This window comes from Ammospiza nelsoni, chromosome 2, assembly GCF_027579445.1.
Source record: "Ammospiza nelsoni isolate bAmmNel1 chromosome 2, bAmmNel1.pri, whole genome shotgun sequence".
In the NCBI taxonomy this organism is placed as follows: Eukaryota; Metazoa; Chordata; class Aves; order Passeriformes; family Passerellidae; genus Ammospiza; species Ammospiza nelsoni.
This window is the reverse complement of record NC_080634.1, coordinates 53,734,301-53,760,773: the sequence shown is the minus strand read 5'-3', so window position 1 is coordinate 53,760,773 and position 26,473 is coordinate 53,734,301. Positions and strand designations below refer to the sequence as shown.

The window sequence follows — 26,473 nt, the reverse complement described above, 5'->3', positions numbered from 1 at the left end:
ATGTGGATCAAAGCTGAGCATGGCCCTAAAAGAAGAATGACAAAAGATCCCAGCTGTCATTTGGCAATGTTACAGTCTGTGACTTTCTGCCCCAAAAGATGAGGAGACAGAAGAGAAATAAAGTTGGGTCAATGCTAATGGTCTTCATCCATTTAAATGTGAAGATCTGTCTTAATTGATTGGAAGTCCTTTAAAGTCCTACACTAGGAATGTGCCCAAGGGAAGGGAGCAGATTGCCCAGAGAGGAGCTTAATATATCAGAGATCCTTAATTTTACTGCTCTTCCCTGTTTATGCAAATCCTAAAAAAACATATACAAGTGGAATAGAAGCGGCACCAGTGCAGGCCTGCAGAAGAGCACAGAGCAGCTCCAGAAGCATATAGTTCAAAGGCATGGTGGACAGATGAAAGCTGCTGAAATGGATACAATTGTCACATGTTAACACTGGAGAAAAAAAGAGTGAGTAAACAAGATTAGCTCAGTAGGATAAGGATATGTGATTGAATTGTCATCTAGAGTATCAGCGTGAAACCATTTCCTGGAAATACCACATCAAAGCTAAAAACAATCCAGAGCACAATGCAACATCTACGAGCAATTGGACCTGTTTCAGCAGTCAGACTTCAAGGACAAAAAAGTAACTTTTGATCAGTGTCAAAAAGATGTGGATGCTTGGAGACTGCTGAATTTTCAGTTTCTGCAGAGGCAATGAAATTCCACTAAAACATATGGACCTTTGATTTGGTGTTCTACAAATATGTATTTAGCTGCTTGGTTTCCTTTAGGGTGCTTTCCTCTGGTGAATGAGTACTAGAATAATAGGAATACACACTGATTAGTGTTGTATTTACTGCTTTTAAAAAGTTCAAAAGAAGAAAACAATTTGTAACCTCTGCTTTCAGAAGTGGCATTGATGTTTTTATTATTTTAGCACAATGTTTGGGCAATACCTTTGAAAGCATTCATTTTTTTCAGAAAATTGGTTACTTAATATACTTTGAAAACTCAGCCTTTAAAAAAATTCACCTTAGCATCTTCTGTGTGACCCTAAGTCTATAGCTTCTCCTGAAGATTTGAAATGTGGTGCACATTTACGTCCTAATTCTTCTCTCCCTACCCTCTGTTCTCACTTCATCTGATGATTTCAGACAGCTATATGGACTCCATCAAGTTCCTTTCTGTCCTTCCCTTTTGCCCATTTCCATGGGAAGGAAGATCAAGTGGTAACAGTCACAGTGGTGTGCAGCACCCCACAGTGCCTGGTGCAGTCGGAGCTGACGCTTTCCTGTCACTGCTGTTCCCAGTGCAGCACCAGAGTGTGCTCCGAGACACAGCCCTGCCACTCACAGCTCATTTCAGATCTTGTGGCTGCTCAGAAGTCAAGTGATGGCTTGAAGACAGACTTTAAGGTTCCCATCTGAGTCACCCTGGAAGACTATGGGAGAGTATTTTTTTTCCCAGATTCTTTTCCCACTCAACCTGCTTTCCCCCATGCTATTCCCATTTCTGTTTAGAGGCTGGTTTTGACCTAAGGATGTGCTGCTGCCCCTTGTTGTTATGACTGCAGAATGATAAACAGACTGGGAATATGTAACCAGTCTGTTTGTATGAAAGACAGCAGGAATAAAACTAATTACAGCTGCATTATTAAAGCACAGTTACCAGTAGCTTTGCAGGCAGTGTGCTGAGGCTCTGTGAACATTTGTGCGTGTTTGAAGAGCATACCTAGTATTAGAGAGGAAGATTTCATTTTTATTTAGTAGTGGTTTGTACAAGAACAAAGAATTGAGTTTTTCCACCTCTCTTGGCCCTTGGAAGGATTCATTTCCCCTAATCTAGCCATGGGAAGGGTGACTGGGCATTTTCACGGATGACTTGTCCCCTTTCAGGTTGTGGCTTCATGCTCACTTTTCAAGCAGTCAGGGTCCCCATTGCCACACTTGTACTGATGAAGATCTCACAAGATCTCACTGAAAATAAATTTTGTTTTGTTTGTTTTCAAGTTTATTAGCTGGTTCAGTTCCTCAGCCTGGACAGCAGACCAATCCTCAGCTGTTGCTGCCAGCATGAAAGCAGGTGTGACAACAGGGGCAGGGAATGGGAGAGCCTTTTCAGCACCTGCACAGGCTTCAATGGCATTAAGCTGGCTCTGAGCCTGCACTCTGTAGCAGATGGAGTGAATCATCTGGTCACAGTGTCTCTCTCTAGCTATCAGCTAGAGAAGGCATCTACATAGTTATCATCTTACAGATGATCCCCAAATTCAAGGTTGCTGAATTAGGCTAAGATAAATTCTCCCACCAATTCAGGTATGTTTTCATGCAAGCACATATCCTTGGTGGATCAGAGTATTTGAAGGGATAGAAGTGCTTCCACCTTAATTTCCTGAAGTCACAGTCAAAATTTGAGTTAGTATTGGTAAGTCACTTGGGCACTGAAAAGTTCTGAAGAAAAGCAGTCATTTTCATGCTAAAGGTCCCTTGGAACAGGATCGGATGAGTAAGTCACATCATGTAAATGCAAATACATGGTTCTGATGTGGGAGATAATGCAAAATACAGAAAAGTATTTTAAGTACATGCCATGCTGTGTTTTAAATGTTTGACAGTAGGACCCTGTAGTAAAACAACAGCGTGCAGTGAAGTGGGTCTTGGCCAGTGCACATTTGCTTAACAGCGAAAAAACACATTTAGCTGTGTAATGCAATAGTGATTTTTTCCATTCTTGCTTAGTTTTGATTGATGTTTAGGATATTGTTGACATGTGGTTGATGTTTATGTATGTGTATTTTGTCATAAAGTTACTACTTTAGTACAACTATGCTGTTGGGTAAAAGTAAAGAAACCAGCACTGAGAAACAAAGATCCTGGAAGGATCATGGGCTTGTATCCCCAAACTAGTAAAATACTTAATTACTGGCGTAAAGTGTGTTGTGAAAAATGGAGACATAATACATGTTACTTTTTTTTTTTCAAGGTGTTCATCTTTACTACGTTGGTGGAGAGGTTTATGCTGAATGTGTCAGTGACAGCAGTATTTTTGTGCAAAGCCGCAACTGTAACTACCAGCACGGTTTCCATCCTGCCACGGTCTGCAAGATCCCCAGTGGCTGCAGCCTCAAGATCTTCAACAACCAGCTCTTTGCCCAGCTTCTTGCCCAGTCAGTCAATCATGGTTTTGAAGTGGTGTATGAGCTGACCAAGATGTGTACGATTCGAATGAGCTTTGTTAAAGTAAGGATTCTTTGCTTTCTCTTACATCCTTGCTTTTGCTTTCTCTTGCATCCTTTGGTGCAAAACTAGATCACATCAAATTCGTTCCAAGGGAAGATGTAGATAGCCAACTTTTGAATAGCAATTCATACTGCTTGTTTTCCAGTATTGCCTTAAACTTTTAGGTGCTCAAAATCAATAGCTTTTGTGGCCAACCTGAAAATGTCTGAGATTACAAAATTCAGGTGCTCCATAGACTCTCTGTGGAAAATAGGCAGAGAAATCATGGTGGTAGTCCCCCGCTGACTGTTCAAAAAGCTCAACTCAGAAAGGCTTAGCAATGTATAAATGTTGTAGCACATATCTTAGGCAGTTGTGATCTCTCCCAATGTTACTGGTTTGCAATAGAGCTTGATGGAGCCATTAACTTGAAAAGAATGTTCTTATGTATTTAGGCTAATTTACAGTCTCACCAGTACCACAAACTGGTATATATTGTCTTAATCAAGAAACACTGGGTCCTTCCTCATCCCTCACTGAACTTGCAGAGAATTGTTGTTTGCCATGTGCCCAATCCCTCACAAATACTGTTTTACTTTCTGATGATATTCACTCTGGCCAGCCACACAACCAGAAGGGCTTCTTGCAAGCAGAACAGAAAACTAAAAAGAATATTTTACCTTCCCCCTGTTATTTGGAAGAGACAAGGGGCTACCAAATCCATTATTGTTCTGATGTCCTTCATATTTGATTTTCACAGCCTGACTGCTCTGTGGGAAGACTGCTCTATCAGTCTTTGTGGGACTTTCTCAAACCTTCTGAATGGCCTTCTCACCGGAACAAGATCTCTCAACTGCTTTTAGCACTTAGGATTTATTTGCATGCCTGTTGTAGCATCTAACCCCCAAATAATGGCACGTGTTTCGAGATAGTTTCCAGATGATGCTAGACCAGCTTGCTATAGTGCTGTTGGGGAGAGCTGGCAGCAATGTTCAGCCTGCAAACTAGAGCACTTGCACCATTAGAAGTTCTTGGTCCTGCTAGGTACCATAAAAATGGCTTGAGTATGTTCCTTTATCTTGCAGATTTGTTTTTATACAAATGACTGAATTGAGGTGATTGAATTCTCATCTAAGATACCAAAAAGTGCTTGAGGCTCAAGTCCAGTTTCCTTAAGTTCTACAGAGCTGATGAGTTGAGTCCTACATATCTTTCTGGTCTAACTTTTTCTAGCCATCCTTGGGGACCCTTCTTCTTAAGTCTTCAAGAGAATCAGGAGTGCCCTGTAATCTCTCCCAGGAGTCCAAGCCAAAATCTCCATGCCCATGCTGTTGCTTTGTTCTTGAGAGTGAACTGATATCTTATTCACATACAAGCATTAGGGCAAAAAAAAGAAAGAAAGCAAGAAACCCAACAAACAGCATTTTCTTTAATGGAAGACATGAATGGGCATGTTGTTTGTAAAGGCAGTATAGCCAGTTACACAATATTTTCATTATCTCAGCGATTCAGGGGCAAGCTCTTTGATGTGTTATCTGCCTCCATGCCCAGCATGGCAGCAGAAATGGTGGTGTTGATGCACTATATAATGCTGCTGCCATATTATCACCTTGCTTTGTTGAAATAATAACAGCTATCATTGTGCTTCAGTCACCATAAGACCAGTGCAAGGAGTTGTTTTGAACTCTTTCCCATGACGTCTGGAAAATTGCTATGCAAATCTCATCTAGGCTCTTTCTTCCTGGCCTGCAAATACACTTTCCTTTATTCAGTCTTCCTAAAATATTTCCCTCCCAAGGAGTGAGCCCTCCTGTGTTCAGTCTGGGGTCAGGAGTGATCCTGGATGTTGGGGATGCAGTGCCAAAGGGGCCTGCTGTCTGTCAGAGCCATAGTCCAAGAGAGCCCTCGTGTGCAGGGCAGTGCTGTGGCTTCTCTGCTGACTCATGTCCAGACACTGCTGGTCACCTACAGCCCAAAGGGCTGGAGATCCTGCTCTGACCCCACCAATGCTTGAGCTACCAGCTGGGAGGCAGGGATAGGTAGGGATTGAGATATGAGAAACTTGACAGGGCTGTGCCCTCTTCTGATGTAGGGCGTGGGACAGAGGGAGGTGAAGGTCTTGTCCCCTCTGATGCCCTTTTTGTGCCCACTGAGCAGCTGAGAGGAGCTCAAATATGGGTGTATCATCAGTGAAAGCAGCTTCCATCCACTGAGCACTGCTGAAAACCAAAGCAGGTTGGCTCTTGCCACCTCTCCACAGCTGAGGCAGCTGAAGCACTAAGGGAAGAGATGGAGAGTTTCTCCAAGCCGAGGTCTGAACCCAGCTCAATCCCTCCCACACCTCTCCAGGTCTTGGGGCTAAGGGGAACACCTAGCAGACTTGAAAGCTCAGCACTCTGGGACACGGAGACTAGGCTGGAGTGAGCTGTTGCCCACAGGAGGAGGGAAGTGTTGGCAGGAGCAGCAGGACCCATGAGAGTACCAGTGTCCTCTTCCCACCATCTGTGGAAAACACCACTGCAGCTTTGAAAGTTGTACTCACTTCATTCCCTCGTTAAGAGAACTCCAGCTCTGGGCTCTTCTCAGTCCCAGGGTGAAGGAGGCTACCTGCAACCCAAGAGTGATATACAGGGAGCATCAGAGTCCTTGCCCTCCTGGCATTTCCCCTGGGGGTGCTCCAGCCAGAGACAGCATCGCTGGGAGTGTTTGGGAGATGCCAGCAGAGGGAGATGGCCAGCCACCTGCCAGGCTCCCCCAAACCTGGCACATTGCGCTTGAATCCTGTAATTGCTGTTCCTCTAGATTTTCTGTCCTGCCTGTCAGCAAGGTGTGCCAGCTCCTCTGACACTTGCTCTCTTGGCTGTGTATCTTCACTGCAGTTGAGTACTTGTGACTTCACCACCTCAGAAGTCTGACTGCGCTGGCATTTTATGCAAACGTTTACAGAACATCAATCTGAGGTTCTGTGAATGCAGGCTCTTTCTAGTCTGATAAATGCTCTGCAGTTCAGAAAAACGCTGTCTGTTTGGAAGTACTCTTTGGGATTTGGCGGGTTCATATCTTACTCTTCTGCTTTCTTTCCCCTTTTCTTCATTAATTAGCATGGATTTTATCCAGACCACTTATGGTGACATCTCATTTTAGTGTTGATCCTAATTTTCCAGCTATCATCTAAAGAAGTAGCTGCACTGGCAGCCACAGCTGTCTGAGCTGCTCAGCACTCTCAAATTTTGGTGACTTTGGCAGCCATCAGTCTTAATATACCTCATATCCTTTTTTGACAAGAATACCAACCTGCCTGCTTATCATAATGACAGGTATGACTCAGTGTCTGATCAGCATCCCACAAATGAAGATCCTCTTCCTGTAGTGGGACCATGTTTTGCACATTGCCCTATGGAAATCTGAGATCAGTTCTGCCAGTGAGACATCTGGTGAGCTGCAAGACTCTGGGCTGTGACTCGCATGCCTTGTGTTGCTGTGACGTCAGGCTGCCTGCTTAGCACTGCTTAGACACTGTGCCTGCTTGAATCAGAGAATATGCTGAGTTGAAAGGGATTCATCAGGATCATCAAGTCCAGCTCCTGGCCCTGCACAGCACTATGCTCAAGAATCACACCCTCAAGCTTCTTGAACAGGCTGGTGCTGTGACCACTTCCCTGGGATGCCTGTTCCAGCGCCCAACCATCCTCTGAGAGAAAAGTCTTTTCCTAACTTAAACCTGCTCCTTGAAGCATGGGTACTTCAGGTTTTCTCTTCTCCCTGCCAGCACCCCATCCCTACCTTCTCTCAGATGCCTCATATCCCTTATCTTCCCCAAGAGAGTTGGAGAAATTACTGCAGGACTTCCCACAGCAGACAGCTGGGAACTCTTGTTGGCAAAGAGGACATGTTCAAGGATAGAAAACCCATGGGCAATATTTATACATAGGCTAAGTATGGTACATAGGAACTGCTCGAAGTTTCCAGAGGTTAGGCAAATACTTAGAAATTCTAAATTCTTAGAATCAAAGGATGAATCTCTACCAATACACGAAGCAGTGCACAGGACCATCCCTAGTTCCTGTTAATGAAAAAGGCTGGCCTGCTTTTTGTCAGTGCCAGACAGCAGTCTGCCAGACTTCCCTGGGCATGTCCCTGGGGTGCAAACTACAGGAACCGTTCCCCACGGGCTGTTTGCAGGCAGCCAGGCTTGGAAACAGGCCTTTCCATGCTAGTTGTTCTCTGCACCTGGAAGTGTAACTGAGATTTTTAATTTAATAGCATTGAGTCCCTGGTAATTATGCTAACAATGACCTTAAAAAGGAGCTAAGTTTTTAGAGAAAATTATCCCTAGGATAAAGTAGCAAATCTTGGGAACTTGGATAGTAGACTGTCTGTAGTTGTGTTAGACTATCAGCACTGGAGTTATGATTTAATGTTTTGAGTGTTTTAAAAAAAAAAACAAAACTCACTTTTTGGTCCTTTTATAGGGCTGGGGAGCAGAGTATCATCGCCAAGATGTTACAAGCACACCCTGCTGGATTGAGATCCATCTGCATGGACCATTGCAATGGCTGGATAAGGTGCTGACACAGATGGGCTCACCTCACAACCCCATCTCCTCAGTCTCTTAAGAATCATCTCTAGAATTCCCTTAGGATGGATGCTATTGCAGGCAGTGGCTTATAGAATTCCCATGAACAGAAGCTTCTATATGTAGATGTATGTAGATGTAAATATATCTATACATAGTCTACTCTCTTTTTTAATTTTTTTTTCATTTTGTGGTTTCTAGTTACTCTGATGCCAGTACAATAAGTTTAGAAAGTCGGGTATAGCATATCTGTTCTCTAGTACAAAATAAGCCAAATTCCTGCAAAAGTGTCAAACATTTCCTGTGAGCATCTTCATTCCCCAGCCAAGCCAGTAAACAGTGCAAATTCCCAGCACTTCCACGTGGGTTCAGAAACCTGTCCATCACTGCTCCTAGTAGGTGAAATTCACCCTTCTGCAGGCAACCAAAATCAGATCTCTGTGCCATTTAAATTCATCTTACATCCTGATTTCAAGTCCAGAAGAGGACCTGAGGTGGTGCACAGGACTTATGCATAGAGGTGACTTTTATCTAGGGAACTGAAGGACTAAACTGCCATTCCAGTCTGTCTCCCTACTGCAAAGCACGATGGGACAACAAATCCTCTGAAGTGCTGGATGCACACTGTCTCTCCTGGGATTTGGCAGGAGAAGGGAGCATGTTCAGCCCACAAACCTTATCTCAGAGCATTCTGGACAATCTGAGTAGTCTGATACTGCTAACATAGTAGGGTATGGTACTGCTGTGCTGAAAAGCAACAAGCTCCTAAGAAAAAAATAATAATTTAAATATATGCCCATGAGTTAAAAAAATTAATTAACTTCCAGTGCTTTTTTGCAAAGTAGATACATACTTGCATATGTGTCGGGTAAACTAAATCCTGTTCATTCTACAGTATTGATGTAGCTTGTTTTAAGATTAGGACTGTCTGTATTTAGACTGCTGTGCTGATATCAAGGTACTCCTAAAAGGGATTTGAACTGTGATTCAGAAAAGGGACATTATTTGTGCATTGAAGAAGCAAATCATTACTTTATCATTCATCTTGGGAACAGAAAGCCGCACACTCAAAGGATGCAATGAGAAGGAGATGGGAGCCATGTCCATCCCCTGTATTGGGCCAGTCCCCGGGATCTGACAGCATTGCTCAGGTCTGACTGAGAGGGCTTCCCTGCCAGTCACTCCATACATCCCTCGGGATGGTTTCTCATCTTAGGTACACGCTTCTTCATTTGCTGAGCTTTTGCCTTGCCTGCAGAGGATGGTGAGGCATGGTGGAGCCATGAACAAGTAAAGAGTGAATCTATGTGAACAACCATGTCTGTGTTCTTTCTGTAAGCAGGGAAACCTAATCATACCCTAATAATCATACCCATTGCCCATACCCTAATCCCATCCTTGCAAAATGCTGTTCACTTGGAAACCTTTCCTGAGAAGACATTTTGATAATCTTTCCTTTTGCTGAAAGAGTTGAGATTATTTCTTTCCAGGCATAACAATCCACTGAAAATTGTTTTTATTCAAGGGTCAGAAAGACTGAAAATATCTGCAACATCATTCCTCCATAGAACAAGTAGAAATATTAGTGGAAAAAAAATGTTTTTCAGAATATTTCTTTTCTTCTCAAACAATATTTGGTGCTGGACGTTTTCCTGAATAATTAGAAGAAGACTCCTGAAATCTTCAGCTGTATCACAAATGCAAAAGGAAATAATATCCACCAGAAAGACAGTGAGTAAACTAACAGTGTTATTTCATTTGAATGCATCTTCAGCTGCCTGCAGCTTTAGCAGGGCACAGAAGGATAAATTGTTGTTAAGTTTGAGCAGTAATAGCAAGTTGTATAGAAAATTTGTAAGTGCAAAGAACCCTATTCTGTCACCATTTGATGTCAGCAGTGTCACTGTGAGATAGGAAAAACTTTACAGTCTCTTGCAGCAATGAAATCTAATAACAATAATAATCATATGCAGAAATTCCAGGCTATTTACTATTTAGCAGACTTTAGAGACATCAGTTCGGAAAAATGCATTTTCCTCAGCTCTCTCTGTTACAGTATCTGTTAAGTGATCAGATCCTGGTAATGTTTTACAGCACGTTTGCTGCTCCTCTTCTCCAGCTGCACCTTTGCTCCAAAGGATGAGCACCTTTTGATTTTGCTCTTTTTTTTTTTTTTTTTTTAGCAGCTAAGGACAGAGGATATCACCTTTACTGTCCAGCATCTAGCTCTGTCCCTTATCCTAGATTCTTCCTTGTCTTTTAGGCTGAAGCCTCCTTCCTATGAGTTCCTTTTAGACATTCCCAGCATTGTCATCTTCCTCACAGAAAGCAAAGAGAAATGTTCTGAGGTGCATCTGCTCTTGGGCAGTTCCAGAACTCAGTTTTCTGTCAATACTGCAGAAAAAAATTGGAAAAATGGCCAGTGAAAAGAAGCAGCTTCTTTTGGGGCATTATTTGTTTCATCACAAGGTATTTCAGGCAGGTGAAATGCACTCCTATCTGAGCATGCTTGTGTCTTCCCACTGAGTATAAGGAGAACTCAGGGTCATTAGCTCAAATGTAGACTGCTACATTGGATGTATTCAAAAATAGATGAAGGGAACCCTAATGACAGTGTTTTGACTTTCCCAGCCTAGTAATGATGCTTTTTCTGCAAGTGTTTGTTTGGAACAACAGACTGACTTTTAAATGGAAGTCGGTCGATTTAGAGCAGTTTTTCCTTTCCTTTATGTCTACCTTTAATCATTTTACAAATAGGATTTGGCTTCCATGTAGTCCATACATGCATCTCATTTAAGGTAGTCACTTTAATAACTGCCTTACTAATAAGAAAAGAGGCATTTCTGGAGCATGATTCTTCTGACCTATTTAAAACACCTGTATTAGCATGAGATGAATTTCAGCAAATTTAACTATTTGCTGAACGATCAAAGCACTCGATTCTGGGAAATTCTGGCAACAGCCATCTGTTTTTAGCCTTTGGGAAGGCTGATACCACTGTGTCAGTTGTTTCCTATTGTGATGGTTTCTGGGGGCTTAGCCCACTGTGCTGTGCAAACACACAGAAGCTGACAGCTCCTCCCCAAAGCCCACAGTACGTGGAAGGAGCGGTAACAGTGGATGAGACAAAAAAGCAAATAAGATTACACTTGCCCAGATAAAAAGTAAGGCTAATAAACCATTTATTTCCCTTTATTTTTAACAAGGTTCCTTTTACAGGCTTTTCTAATATATATGAACTGCAATTGGTTAAAATTCAGGTTTCTTACAATTTACAGCAATAGAACTTTGCATCTCTAATGTCTTCCCCACTTTGGAAGGAGGTGATTTCTGCTCAAAGGTCTTCATGAACCTTTAAACCTGTAGTCAGTTTAAGGTCTTTATAAATGTTCTACTCATTAATGCTCAGCCTTTGGAGACAGTCCTCCTGAGAGATTTAAAACCACTTACAGCAAGACTACTTAGTTGAAAGCAGATTTTTAAAATGTTTTTTTTTGAGTCATCAACAGTTCATAGCCTCTTAAAAGATTCTGTGGAGCAGTACCATGCATCAGCAGGCAGCGGCGGGAGCCTAATGAGGCAGAGTCATAAAGCACACTCAGCATGGTATGTAGACCACTTGTTTTCCTATTAAACAGTCGAGAGAAGATGACTTCAGTTGCTGCCAGTTCTTCGGCACCACCAGTATTAATGTGCTGTTTGCATCCGGAGGTGGCAGGAGCAAATCTCACAGCCTGACTGCCTGGAGCCATTCCATGGCACTGCTGCTTGGGTGGCTCAGTCCCATCCCCTTGCCTAGGAAAAGCTGCCCAGGTACGGCACAGCAGTGGCTGTAGCAATGCAAGGTGCAGCACGTGCTTGCCCTCCCCATCAGCTGCTATTCCACCAACGTGTTTACTCCTCATCAGAATGCTTCGGCAAGCTCAGTCTGAAAGGTAACTTTCAGAGCCACAAAGGTGGCCCAAAGTAGCATCAGCTGGACTTGAGGAAATCCCTTCCATGTCTCCAGCAGGTACTGTGTCAAGACTTTCACTACCCTGAGCAACCTTGTTCAAGCAGTCCCTGTCAGGAACAGGGTGTCAGACTTGATGCCATGGTGAGATCCCTTCCAATATACTTCATCCTCTGGGTTTCTGTGGAGATTCAGTCATAACTGGTTGCCACAGGAAGGAGCTCTCTGTTAGCAGCACTTTCAGGATGAAACATTTTTCTCCTTAGCTATTTCATATTAGTGTTCCCTCAGCATAAAATCAGCACTCCAAACATCTCACTGTAAATGTATATTCACCACACCCCTCTTAAAATGCAGAAAACAAGGCAAATTGTGACTGTAACCTTATCTAATCTGCTCTTGTTCTTCCTGACTTACAACACCCATCTTTGTCTATCAGCTCTACAAATGAATCTCACCAGTGACTAAGGAGTTGCACAAACAGCTGGATTTACAGAGACAGCTCAGGCAGAGACTTGGCTCCTTGACTGCATGGCAACAATGAATAAAAAAGCCTGATCAATTTAGGAACTTTAAAGGGGTATCAAATATAAGATTAATGTTCTTGGATCAAGACTGCTCTGGTACAACTACAAAGTATTTTAGGAATACTTTAGCACTACCTGGTACTCAGCAAAGGAAAGAAACATTACATCCTCTCTACTATTCACCTCTTCCCCTAGCTCCACATAACCTAACTTAGTACAAGCAAAATCAAACACAACAAAAAAAGAACAATGAGTCATAAAGTAGAGTAATTAAATACCATTTTTCAAAGCTGAGAAGTGCTGCCTAAAATGTAGATTTATATCACGAGAAGGCCATGTAGTTATAGGACAACTGGGTAATGGCTTTACTGAAAGAGGGTAGTTTTAGTTAAGATATTAGGCAGAAATTCTTTATTCTGAGGGTGAGGAGACACTGGCACAGGAAAAGCTGTCCCAGAGAAGTTCAAAGCCAGGTTGCATGGGGCTTTGAGTAACCTGGTCTACAGGAGAGTGTCCCTGCGCACGGCAGGAGGTTGGGACTTGATCATCTTTAAAGGTCACTTCCAACCCAAACTATTTGATGACAATGATGTTCCAGATGCCCACCAAGCCAGGAACAAGATTTCCTTGCTCTAGAGAAACCTGGAGACCCGGCTGTTACTTGAACATCTGAACCCAAGCCCTTCTGAGTGAGTGGAGACCTCACTCAAGGGGCTGAGAAAATTTTTATAAAGGATTTACAGTTCATGGGTGTTCCAGTAGCCAGAAGTGCACTGAGATGATGAAGATACTGAGGAGGAGGAGGGAGCATACAACCAGATAAGCCCAGTGGTCATCACTGGAGGTATAAGGCAGTACCTGCCCAGGCAGCCACTCAAGGCCTGTTTTAGGAGCAGCTTGAATTACCACAATCCTTGCTTGGGTTTTTGCTATACACCTGGCCTGGGAGAATGTGCCAGCTTCCTGATTAAGCCATCCGATATTGTGGGGCAAATGGTGTCCCATGTGCTCCAGAGAGTAAGCTCTGGTTGCATTTGGGAACCAAACTTGGAAGATTATCCTCTGCCTCACCACAAGACTAATGAGGATCTCAGCTTCAGGGCATTGTCCAAGGACACTACAAACACATCCAGCATATACTCCTCAAAGAAAGATGGAGTCTGAACAGAAACTGCACTACTGAAAGCTGTGGACTATATATGGAGAGAGCATCGAACCTGGGAATTGCGACAAACCAGCTCATTACAAGATAAGGTGGGAAATTGCAGTGCCCAAAGAAAAACAGTCAGCAGGAACCTTCATGAGGACTCCTGACTATGAAATCAGATTTTTAACAGTACATAAGGGTGGACAAGTGTACTTCCCTAAGAGCAACTAAGAGGTCAAGTTACCATGAAAAAAGAGCTTGACAGTCTCATCTTGCAGCAGGGAGAGAGATTCTGTGAGACTTGAGATCTATGAGGCTGATCAACCTGGAGATCAACCTGGAGGCTTCATTGCAGCCACTGAAACAGGGCTTGTTCCTCATGGCAGCTCCAGGAGTACCCTTCAGCAAGATACAAGAAGTCTGAGTGGGCATTTAGTCTTTGTTCAGTTGAGAGAAATCTCTTTGTGTGTCTAGGACAGACAGACACTTCTGCATGTTGGGGGCCAGCACAGAACACAGCCTTTGGTTTGTACCCATCATCTACCCACAGGAAGTTCCAGAACAGTCAGGAACAGCCAGAATCCTGTTACATGTTCACCCCAGGGCTGTCCAGACACCCTGCCCAGGCGTGCCTTACATTACGTTGCCATACTGATGCCACACATTTCTCTGCCAGGGAGGTGAGACACAGGAGAATCCTAGCAAGAGGACACCTCCACTTGCACCTGGGCCATGCTTGCAAACTTGGTGCCTGTATAGATAACAAATCTAATTTGCAGGCCATGTCTCTCACGCAAGGTAGACATAACCACTATGTCCTCCAGAATCAGCTACTCTTCCATTATGGTCAATGTGAACATTTGCAGCTAATTGTGAACACATTTTAATCTTCAGTCATAGTGTTTTTATTATCCATGGATGCTGCTATTTTATATTCTGTGTTAGTATTCAAATAATATTGCATATGAATAGCATAGGGTGAAATAGACCAACCAGTTAATAATTTTAAATACAGACCTCATCAGCAAAGAAAAGCTAGAGAAATCTTGGTAAAATCTGACCCCTTGCACTTTCACAGTAGTGAGCGAGCACGTCATATTCAAAGTGGTTTATTTGATGCTAAAGTGTGTGTTGTCTTATTAATTCACAGTTATGTCCATAAGAAGCTTTGCAAACAAGGGCAAGGGAACAAACATGATGAGCAGACACAATGTGCATTCAAATAAATTTTTTTCACTTACTCAAGCAATTGGAGTTTTAAATTATTTATAATACTGTTAAAGTACAAGTTAAATGTACCACAGCCTGCTTTCTGCAGATAAGTCAGTGTTAGCAATTTAAACCTTCATTTCATATCACCTCTGTGATATTAATGGGGTTGAGAAGTGAGACAAGAAAGTGAAGAAACAGGCCTTTTTGTGTGGATCAATGAAGCCATGAAGTTGCAAAGCTCTATGAATTGGTGGATTTGAGCAAGGAGTGTTAACTATTGGGTTGTGTTAACTATGACCTATCAGTCTGGTGAGAAAAGCACTGTGAGTCATCCACAGATTAACAAGAGTCACTCATGTCTATGAATAATTCTGCCCTCTGTTTTCCATCAGAAGCAAAGCAAAACATCTGCACTACCCACAAGTATTACTCATGGTTTGTGACATTCTGTCAGCCAGCGTAGGTCGCTGTATAAAGAACAATACTTGGGCTCTTGCTTCTGGAGAATAAAAAATGCAGGAGTGCGAGAGACCCTGGGCAGCCAGTCCCAGTAACCAAGGGGACACTTTCTCAAGCATTCCTCCTGCTGCATTTGATTTGAGGCCTTCTGAAGACAACACATTTAGTCTGAACAATACACTTTTTAACGCACTCCACTTTCTTTGGCCAGAATTATTCTATTGTAAAAGGGATTATTCACATCTTGTGTTTTACTGTTAATAAAGAGATTTCTGTTTTAAGAGCTCCTTCTCTTGTTGTCTCCCATTCTTCTCTTTCAAAGAGATTGGCTGTAGATCCCAGTATGACCACAAGTGACTTTGGGAACTGGAGCATTTATAAAGCCTTTATCATACAAATCAGTCTTTGGCAAAAGGAAGCATCCCATTACTCACTTAGTGCATCTCATTGCAGTAAATGAATGAGTAATGGGATGCTTGACACAAGAAAAGGTATTGAAAATTAATTCAGCATAAAATCTCCATGTATATGAATCCCTCACTGTCCTGTGATAGATTTGATGATTCAAGAGGATGGTTCAGTTTTCTCTGGATGGGGACAGCTCTGATCTGACAGGCAATCAATGAACAATGATGCTGCTCTGTGACACCTTCCCTCTGGACCAGATTGACATAAGTGGAAAGACAGACTTGCAGCTGCACAGTTCTTCAACTGCTCAAGGACAATGAGAGCTATAATAAGAATGTACTCTTAGATAAGTATTGTGTTTCCATCTTCCTAAAATTCAGATTTTGTTCTGCGATAACAGAAGGGAGTAGACAACATAATGGGCCTCAGAGCTACACAAGACAGTGCTGGCTTGGGAATCCCATCCAATCTTCTGCCCAAACAAGAGAGCACTGCTGCCAGCACATCTCCCAATGTCCGCACCGGCCTGATGGTGCTGCTAGCACAGACTATCAAAAATACAGGATAGGTGATACTGTACTTCTCTATACACAGCTTCAGCACCTGACATTTGTTTTGACATAGACAACTTGTTCGGCACTGTCTTAACAAACACTCCCTGTGCCAATTTTCTGCCCTGAGGGATTTGGTTTTAAAAAAGTTTAATCAGATCTGTCCACCTAAATGATCTGTTCACCTTTTAAAAATTGACCATTTAAAACAAAATCAAGTACATTATTCTACAATTTTTGCCAATTATGTTTTCACATATATTCTTATTCACTGAAAAGTAACCTATTTTTGCTTAATTTAAATTAATTTTCTATAACAAGACCTCGAAACACAAAATTTCCTTCTAGTCAGAGCTGGCTGTTTTAGCACAGGAAGAAAAACCCACACAAATTTAACAAAAGAAAAAAGAACAGAATTTTTTTTTAAAGAAAAACCAAAGATTTTACTCACTTATTGGTCCAGAACTGTTTATACAGTTTTTCAAGTTCTTTTTTAAAGAACAATTTGCACAATGCTAAACACAATAAATCCCCGCAGAACAAGTTGTATGAATACAAAAAGCAGAACATGTAAAAATCCACAGGACTAACAAATACTGCTGAAGAGATATTATTTAGTGGATCAAACTGCTGCAATATAAAAGTAGTACTTGATAATAAGCACCTAACCCATTTGGATAACCTCTATTCAGAAATGTGGCTTAATACAAAATGATTTTTATAAATAAAACACAGGATTTAATATTTACATAATATAGTGTTTGGATTCTTAACCCGATAAATTGCAAGTTCATTTTAATTGGTTGAAAACCTGTGAAGTCTAGCACTGCAGCTGATTAGAGATCTGTTGTCTTAATAAAAGACTTAACTATACCTTTTTGAGAAGAAAGAGACTAGATTTTGAATTATTTACTATTATGAGTTAAAAACTTTATAATTTAATTTAGTCACTTAAAAATTAGTGGTATTCTAAACTGTAATTAAGTTATATTTCACATATAAGAAGTTAGTAATTTCAAATAACTCCATGTAACAAGGTCCAACTCTCAGTTTCATACTTTTCACCTGATACTTTTTTAAGTTTTTTGCCATTTATCACTTTAGGAACTTTTAAGTGCAAATTCTTTTATATGCTATGCACAATGTAGCATTTCAAACCTACTTAATTTGCAGGTAATAGAGATCACCTACTTGTACTTTTCTGAACTGCTAGATTGACTTCTTGATGGCATATTGTCTTTGCCTTTAGTGAAAGATTCTACAGGACATAAATCTCTCATATCCCTGAGCAATTGCTGTTAGCTAATGCCACTGGACTGACTCAGCTTCAGAACTTTGTTTCGCAATGCCCACAGAAAGTAACTGACTTCCATCAATGATTGTCATCAAAGACTGACTTAACTGTAAATGTTTATATAGAAAAATGTTAGTTTATTATAATTTTGGTAGAAAACGGTGTACAGCTTAACACTGCTACCATAAACAAGTTTTTATTAACAAATTAAATATTAAAAATTAAATATTAAAATTAAGGTTTAAGAATAATTGGAAAAGACTTCTCCAGATGTCCAAGGAAACATCCCCATAACAGATCACACAGCCAGTGCTACATGGAGTAAGAGGGTTGCACTGATTACATGAGCTCAACTGGGAATTCTGGAAAAAATCATGGACTGGCCAGAAGGCAAAGATTTTGGAGCATTGCCGAGAAGACTTGTGCACAAGAAGAACCCACACACAACCAGTTAACCAGAAGGTGAAAGAGGCTATGCCCTATTTAGTGATGGATCCTGTTGTGTGGCAGGAAACCATCAGAGGTGAACAAGTCATTGAGGCTGCTGAAAGAGAAGGCAAGTCAAGGCAGTTTGCAGAGGTCAAAACCATCTGAACTAGCCAGAGAAATTGCTGAATGAGAAAAGTGACTTGCCTCTATCTCTATCCTGACTCCTGGATGGTGGCTAATGACCTATGGAGGGGGCTGCAAAAATGGAAGAGGACCAATTGGCAATGCAAAGATAAACCCATCTGGGCTGGACTGCACCTGCACTGGGGCAGGACATCAGTGCACAGGTCGAAAACTTGACTGGAAATGTGTATCAGAGAGATGTTCACATGCCCAAAACCCATTCCACTGAAGTACAGGTAGATAACGCTGCCAAAACTGAATTAACTTAGGTACACTTGGACTGGGAGTGGAAGGGTGAGCCATTTATAACCTGATGGGGCCATGAAACATCAGCTGCAACAAACAGATGTGCTCATCAATGACGGACTGACCTGACCATGGAGGCCATTGCACAGATCATTCATGAATGAGAAGCATGTGCTGCAATCAACCAAGCCACTGAAGTAAACTTTCCCTGGAATAGAGCAGCAGCTGGGTTGCCCGTATGGTGAGGCCTGGCAAACTGGACCATTGCCATAAACACACCAAACATATGGTACATACTCACCATGGTAACAACTGGATGGCTGGCAACATACCCTGTAAACCACTGCCACTGCTCAAGACACCATCTCAGATCTTGAGACATATTTTGTGGCAACATGGTAGCGAGAGAGAATTGAATCAGACAATGGGACTACTTTTCAAAACAACCTAATAAACTCTTTGGCAAAAAAACATGGCATTGAGTGGACATCACATCCCTTATCACCCATAAGATAAGGGGTTGTGTGGTATAACACAATCACACAGCCTGCTGAAGACTGTGTTAAGTGTTAGGTAATGGGGCATGGAAGGATTGGGATGTAAATTTAACAGAAGCCATTTGGCTGGTTAACACCAGATCTGCAAACCTCCCTGGTACTGAACAAACAAAACCCCTACACACTGGGGGAGGAGATAAGGTCCCCATACTATACATGGGAAGTGACTAGGAAAACCGGGGTGGATTTCTCTCCCTATAGGAAAAGGCAAACCCATTTATGTGATTGTCTTTGCTCAAATACCTGGGAGTACTTGGTGAGTAATGTAGAAGGATGGGGAGAACCGTGTGTGCTCCATAGAGATTTGACCCTGGGGGGGGGAAACAAAAGGACAGGGGATGGCACTAATGAAAATTCATAAATCTGTATGTCCAGCCAAAGTCAACCCATCACAGCCCCTCTGCTCTGGTGAAAATGCCATCTGGTGGACTGCATCCAGTTCTGGAACCCACAACACAGGAAGGACATCCACCTGTTACAGCAAATCCAGAGATGGGTCACAAGCTGATTAGAGGGATGGAAGACCTCTCCTATGAAGAAAGGCTGAGAGAATTGGGATTGTCCAGCCTAGAAAAGCAGTGGCTTCATGGTGACCTAATTGCAGCCTTCCAATACTTGAAGTGAGCCTACAGGAAAGATGGGAGAGGGACTTTTTAGAAGGACATGTAGGGACAGAGTAAGGGAATAAGGGTTCACACTAAGAGTAGATTTAGATTAGATATTAGGAAGAAATTCTTTACTGTGAGGGTCGTCAGGCACTGGAACAGATTGCTCAGAGAATCTGGGTATGTATAGCCCCTCCCTGGGAAATGTTCAAGGCCAGGCTGGACAGAGGTCTGAGTAAGCTGGTCTTATGAAAGGTATCCCTGTCCAGAGCAGGGGAGTTGGAACTTGATGACCTTTCAAGGTCCCTTCCAACTGTTGAGGAACACATCTGGTGCAGGTAGTTGATTTATAAGCTGCAGTTATAGATGCAGATTGAGATGCAAATTGAGCTCTGGGTGGGAGCAATGACAGGAGGCAGTGAACTGCCAACTCTTTGTATAACAAAAGGCATGAAGGTGAGTGGCCAGCCAAGTGAATCGACACTGGGATGTGGCAGGAATGGAATACTCAGAAGGGAAGATTCAGTAGGAAGAGCCTTACACTGTGATGGTATAAAAGCCCAGGAGTTCCTTCGTCTGAGATCCCTCCTTGGAGGCACCAGCCCAGGCTGTTTCTGTGTTATTACACTGTTAATAAATTGCTTTATGGAACAAGGTTCTCAAGACCTGGGGTCAAACCAGTAAGGAAACCTGGTCTGACTGCAAGCCAGGTGTGCAGGGAGTCGGGGGGGCACCTGTCAGATCACTGGAGCTACCCACAGTGAAGGAGCTTTGGTCCCAGAAGTTGAAGTCTCTGGCACTGGGAGAGTGACTGTCAGAGAGTCCTGTGAATGGTCAGACTGGGAAGTTTCCATAACACCACCTTGTCTGCTCACAAGTCTGCAGACACCCAAGCAGCTCAAAACCTCAAAAAAGTGCAAACAGGAAACAAATACATAACAACAGCAACTTCCATTTTTGTTTAAACACTGAGATTCTTGGTATTTATACAAAATACAGATCCTGTCCCTCCTTCAGCACCAGACTCATCTGCAGATCATTGATCTTTCCTCATTACCCAGGTGCACCTTGAAACTGTTGCTGCCTTTGTTCCAAAGCTTGTTGACTTAACAGTTGCTGTTGTTTCTGTAGAAACTGCACTACTTCTGGGCTTCTGAGTAGGGACTGAAAGAGAGAGAAAGTGAACTTTATTTTACAAAACTCACATACGTTAAATAGCTACCACAGTAATATTTTTCCATTACACTAATTCACACATTACCCACTGCTGTTGCTTAATATCATAAAAACCCTGTAAGTATAGCAAACAGGAGTAATTTATTGACATACAAGAACCAAAACATCTTTCAGTTGTGCTTCAGTTCTACAGCTGTGCTTCAACTGAGCTAATTTCTACATTTCTCACGGCAGATCGCTCAAAACCAGTTTAACAAATGAATAAAATATTGTAATCCTGAAGCAAAGCTCATGCACCTGTCAGAGTTCAAGCATCGGGACTATGCCCATAGCACATATTTTAGTTTTAGGCAGTCCTGTGAGGAGCAGGGAGTTGGACTCAATGATCCTTGTGGGTCCCTTCCAACTCAAGATACTCTATGGTTTTCACTGATTGTCCAGAATTTCCCAACATTTCAAAACAGAAGCCCATCCATAGGGAATGACTTAAAAAACTCCTCTGCATTCAATCAAAAGACAAAGTATCTAAAAGTATTTGCATTTGGCTCCTGGCTTGAATGGCTGCAGTCTGTAATCCAACTGTAGTTGTTCACTCTCATTCCTGCATGGTGGCAGCACAAGTGATTGTAAGGTAAAATGGCAAATCAGGTGGGAATTGATTCCTTCCAAAAATTATTACAGGAAAAGGGTTATTTTTCAGCTGAATTAATTCCCTAGATGCTTGCTCATTATGCATGGTTACTTCAGTGATATAACCAAAGAGGTACTGCAACTGCAAGTCAGAGGAGAAAGAGAGAAGCAAGAACCAGATCAAGGAGAATCTGAATTTCAGGAATACTGGAAGGAATCCTGAGTTCTTAAGGAGCCTTGACATAATTAGTGCAAAAGCTCTGAAAATCTATTAAAAGAGCTTCTGGTTGCTGTACGTCTATTAAAAAATAATGTTTAATTCCTAAGATACCTTTCAAATTTAATTAAAAGCCATGTTCATGGAAACAGCCAGGAAAGGGGACAGCAAGCCAGTAAGTGGGCATGAAGAACAAGAGAATATATGAAAATTACTCCACAGTTCATTACTTGTTTTTGTCATGAAAACTGAAGAGCTATGAATACTCCTCTGAGTTTTAGACACATCACTAAAAAAGTGCTATTATTGAGAAAGAATTATCAAGAAATACCTCTAGGTAGTTGTATACCTAAGACTGACATGATGTTTCTTTTAAAGCTTTCCAAATTTCTGAACAAGCACTACAGCACTATAATGAGGATTGTTAAATTGCATTAATTGCACAAGTAACAGAGGAAAATAAACAGTCCCATAGCTTTTGAAGAATAGAGACTGCAAAAACATGCAGCAAAGAAAGTTGTAGTGAAGAAGTTGAACAAACTGTAGGTACTGAATGATTTCCCCGCACTTGGCTTAACTTGTTAAAGGAGAAACCAGTGTTTAAAAAACTTTACAAGACTCGCCATTCATGCAGTCTGCAAATATAATAAATCACACTGTTTGCTTAGAGTTTGATTTATCAACACACATATACACAACTTTAAGTTTGATATGATACATCTACAATTTCTAAAACACACCACAGTAAACCTTACATGAGACCAATAAAGTCCATTCATTGTTCTACCCAAGGCTTTGCTTGAACAAGCTAAAACCATCTCAGTTATACTGTAGGCACTATTTACCCTAAAGAAACCACCCCATCTGTTACTACCAGAACTTCAGATCATTAAATTCAGTCATCTTAGTATTCTTCACAGAGAGACTGAAGCACACATCTCTGAAGCATGTTTCAAATTTGAAATTATGCACTTGCAGTGCATGCTTATTAAACTGATTTTCTTTTTTCACAATGGTGGCAGGTAAACACTGTTACATTGCCTTCACTTATTTGAATCCAAAACCTCTCAAAAACAAGACTTACCAGCCTCTTCTTATTCAATACTTGTTCTAAAAGAGTAGGTCTTGCTGGGCGATCTCCAATGGATCCTGTTCTCTGCTTTGTGACAGACACTGAACCTTCAGCACTATCCTGCACACGACAGAAAACAAAAACAAAAAACAAGGGAGGTCAGACAATGAACTCTGATACAGTCATACACAGAAAATCCCAAGAGTAAAGAACATTTGCCTCCTTAATCTGAAGAGCAAAGTAACAGCACAGGAATGGAAATCTGTCTATTCAAGACCTGGCCTCTTCTTTCCACCTCCTTTCACTATTTCACCAGCAAGAGTGAAGCAATGCATCTTCAGAGTTAGTCTTCTATACTGCAAAACTGAACAGGTTACTAGGGCTAGTTAAGGGCTTCAATTTATTTGACTGCATTTCTTAAAAATGAAGTCATTTACAACAGGTCAGCCTCCAGCTTGTGGAAATGAATGATATTTACCGTTTGTAATTGGGCAGGAATGACAATAATCCTTGTAGTACCAAAATGTACTTCAGAACAGTATGATGAACACACCAAAGCTACAGGCTTCTTTCTTCCCCCCCAGGTTTATTCTGTTCCCTGTACAGTCATCTGAATTAGACAAACTAGTACAATGTGGCTCTACAATCTGCTCTAAAGAAAATATGAAAGGTTTGGAAAATTTCAACCAATGCTGAATCCTATGTGTATTACATTCAAAACTTACTGATATTTCCATCTACCTGAAAGAGTTCAAAAGCAGGAACAATAAAAAACTATACCAGTATCTTTCACTTCTATCCACTCCACAGAAGTGAAAAATGAAACTTCTAGTAGGAACTTTTACTGAAAATGGCCTCAATAAACATCACTGTAAAAAAGTAAAGTTAGCACTAAATACCCTGCTTGTTCCTGCAACTTCAGGCCCTAATTTCCTTACATTCAAAGCAATCTCCACTTGCACAAACTGGGAAAAGAAAACCCACCCTCTTCCAACATGCAATAATCACTATTTCATGCTACAGATCAAAAAGTGTTAACCCATCACTACATGAAATGCAGCATTTTTACCCTTCTCCCATACTGTCCCCTTTCCTAAACTAGCACAAGTATTTGTGTAGACACATCATGAATTGAGCAAGATGAACTATCAGGGAAGGAAGAGAGAAGAGGAAAAGTCATGCTGGTATATAAATCTAGAATTCACTCTCCTTTTCAATAATGTGTGCTCTCTTATTAAAATGAGAAGTAGATACTCGAATTAGAAAAGGCTCACAAAACAGCATGGATGATAATAGTGTGTAACTTTTTCACTGGAAACAAGCATGCCATGCCTTTTCAATGTGAGAAGGAAAAAAACTCGGACTAAGTATCACAAACACAAGAGGAACTGTTCTAATGTAAACACTACCTGGCAAATTAGGTTGACACTAACAAGATTCAAAAACAAGGTGAATATTCACACCAGGTAGCAGACCTGAAAAAACCACCAGAATGTAACAGAGCCACAGAGCTTACAAGGGTTCAACAAAAATCCAAAATACTATATGCAACACTTATCAATTATAGCTACAGAATACATCAGGAAAACCTCAGCGAGTCCTTTGAACTGAAAGAGAAGATGAGAGAACATTCCCTAGCAGCAACATGTACACTTCCCTTTCTAAAAGCACCTGCCTCGTGGCTTTTACAGATACTACAAAAGATTCTTTCGTGTGACACCCAGCATGGTTACTATTATATTTACATGAAGAAAAATGGAAACAGGAAAAGATTTTGGTGGCCAGTTTGCAGTTAGATCAGTTCCCAGTCACACTACTCCGGACACAGCTGCGATGACATAAAAAGGTGGCTTTTAGCAGGGGCTCCGGGTAAGATTTCTTTTCTTCTTCTGACAATCACTATTTCACACCTACCCCTTTGAGCACAAACAACTCATTGTGTAATTATGTAAATGTATTTAGCGTAAAACTATTTCCCTTTTTTGTTTCATCTAAATACAAGATCTGAAACACTAACTCTGTACAAGCGACCATCACAGAAGGGCCCTAGCTGAGTCACAAACTGTAGGAAAAAGAGTATTTTAAAAAATGTACATTACCATTAGTTTTCCCACTGATAGTTTCCCCATCTAAACAATACACATTAGCTTATACAAGTTAATTATGAACTAGCCGTGGTGGAAATATTTACCTGCCATTTAATATCAAAGTAAAAACCAAAAAGCATCCTGAAGAACCTACCCAACTGACTTTTGTACACCTGATACCCAAAGCCTTTGTGACTTTAAAACCCCACACTACAGCACCAGCTGAGAAACAAGTCTGACATATCTCTTAGTCTATACTTTCCTACCGCGGGAAAAAAAGCCACGCTGCAAGCGAAGCATCTTCCAGCGATATTTTTTTTCTTGGAACCTGGTATAGCTGTAAGCTTCCACAAATTACGCCAGAACTGTAAACAAACGGTGTTTGGCTGAAGAAGAGCGAGCTGCAGGACGGCCCTGAACTTCTTCCCTGTCCTCTGGCCGTCTGACAGATCCCTACAGCCCCCAGGCAGCCCCAGCTCCGAGGGACCAGCGGCACCCGAGGGTGTCCGGGCCGGGCCCCGCCGCCCCCGCCTCACCTCGGCCCGCGGGCCGCCCCCCGCGGCCGCCGCCCCGCCGCCCCCCAGGGCCTGGTCGCTCTTCTTGCGCTTGTACTTGTCCTTGTAGATCTTGTTGCGGTGCCGCTTGCACATCCAGGGCTTGCGCTGCTTCACCACCTGCGTGGTGGTCTCGCTGCAGCCCTCGTACGTGCAGCTCTTGCACTCGCCGCCCGCCGCCGCCTCGCCGCCCGCAGCCCCCGGCGCCGCCGCCTCCTCCTCCTCCAGCTCCTCCAAGCTGGCCGTGCTCTCGCCGCCCGCCGCCTCCACCTCCACCTCCTCCTCGCCCACCTCGATCTCGCCGGGGGGCCCCAGCTCGTAGAACACCATGAGGCCGCCGCTAGCGGAGGGCGGCAGCTGCGGGTCGGCGCTCGGCTGCAGCACCACCCCCGCCGCCCCGGCCACCGCCTCCTCGCCGCCGCCGGGCTGCATCACGAGCAGCGTCAGCTGCTGCTGCGGCGGCGACGAGGAGGAGGAGGAAGAGGCGGAGGAGGCGGGAGCGGCGGCGGGGCTGTCCTGCAGGGCGGCGGTGCCGTGCCCGGCCCGGCCCGGCCGGTCCCTGAGCGAGCGCGCCGCTCCCGCGCCTCCGCCGCACCGCCCGCGCGCAGGCGCCACGCGCAGGGCGCACGCGCCCCGGCCTGCTCAGGGGCGGGGCCCCCGTAATGGCGGCACCGCCCCCGGGGCGCTGTGGGGAAATTTGGGTCGGGACTGTAGCGGCACCGCTGGCGTGAAGCGTTAGAGGCCGTGTTAGAGCCGCCAGTGTGGTTTGGCCCCGGGTGGTAAATGCTCGTGGTCGAAAGGAGCGTGGAAGTCGGAGGGTCTGCAAGCAATCAGAACGTTATATTAGTATATTGCGCGCTTGGCGTGGGAATTGGTTTGTTAGCCCCTGACTTACTGTGTAAGCACACGGTAGTGGGTTTGGATGTAAGGGCCGGGTGAAAGGAAAGAGCGAAACATTGTGAAAAATGCGTACTTTATGATTGGCTTTTCACAAATATTGAAATGAATATTATATGTGTTGTGTCAGAAATTAATGCTATATTAATTCTCTTAAGTAGTGTGTTAAATATAGTTTTAGGTCATAACAAAATGTTAAAATAGAAACTATACAATATAGGATACTTTTTCTCTAAAGAATGGACTCGCACCGAGATAGCAGTTACAGGACACCTAAGTCTTTCAGAGAAAGAGAATTTATTGCTCCATTATCAGGAGAAACGAACTTCTTCCCATCTCACTCGGGCAGAATGATGCCGCTAGGATTATGAGGAAGAAGCTGACACTGGCCAGACAGAATCCTTTGAATGGAATTTATGTATCATGTATGAGGTGTATGAATATGCAACAGGCTATTGCTTTGAAGGGTTAATCCTCTGTT

At 42.7% G+C, this 26,473-nt stretch overlaps 1 protein-coding gene across 2 annotated transcripts in view; it reads left to right on the top strand.

Moving 5' to 3' along the window:
- The window catches only part of SMAD9 (SMAD family member 9), a 37,456-nt gene extending 27,588 nt beyond the window's left edge, over nucleotides 1–9,868 (top strand). For both annotated transcript variants that reach the window (XM_059493901.1, XM_059493900.1), the window contains exons 6-7: nucleotides 2,978–3,234; nucleotides 7,686–9,868. In XM_059493901.1, the coding sequence (XP_059349884.1) occupies nucleotides 2,978–3,234; nucleotides 7,686–7,829 (401 nt within the window). In that variant the 3' untranslated portion in view covers nucleotides 7,830–9,868. The remainder of the gene's footprint in view (nucleotides 1–2,977; nucleotides 3,235–7,685) is intronic.
- Nucleotides 9,869–26,473: the final 16,605 nt, after the last annotated feature.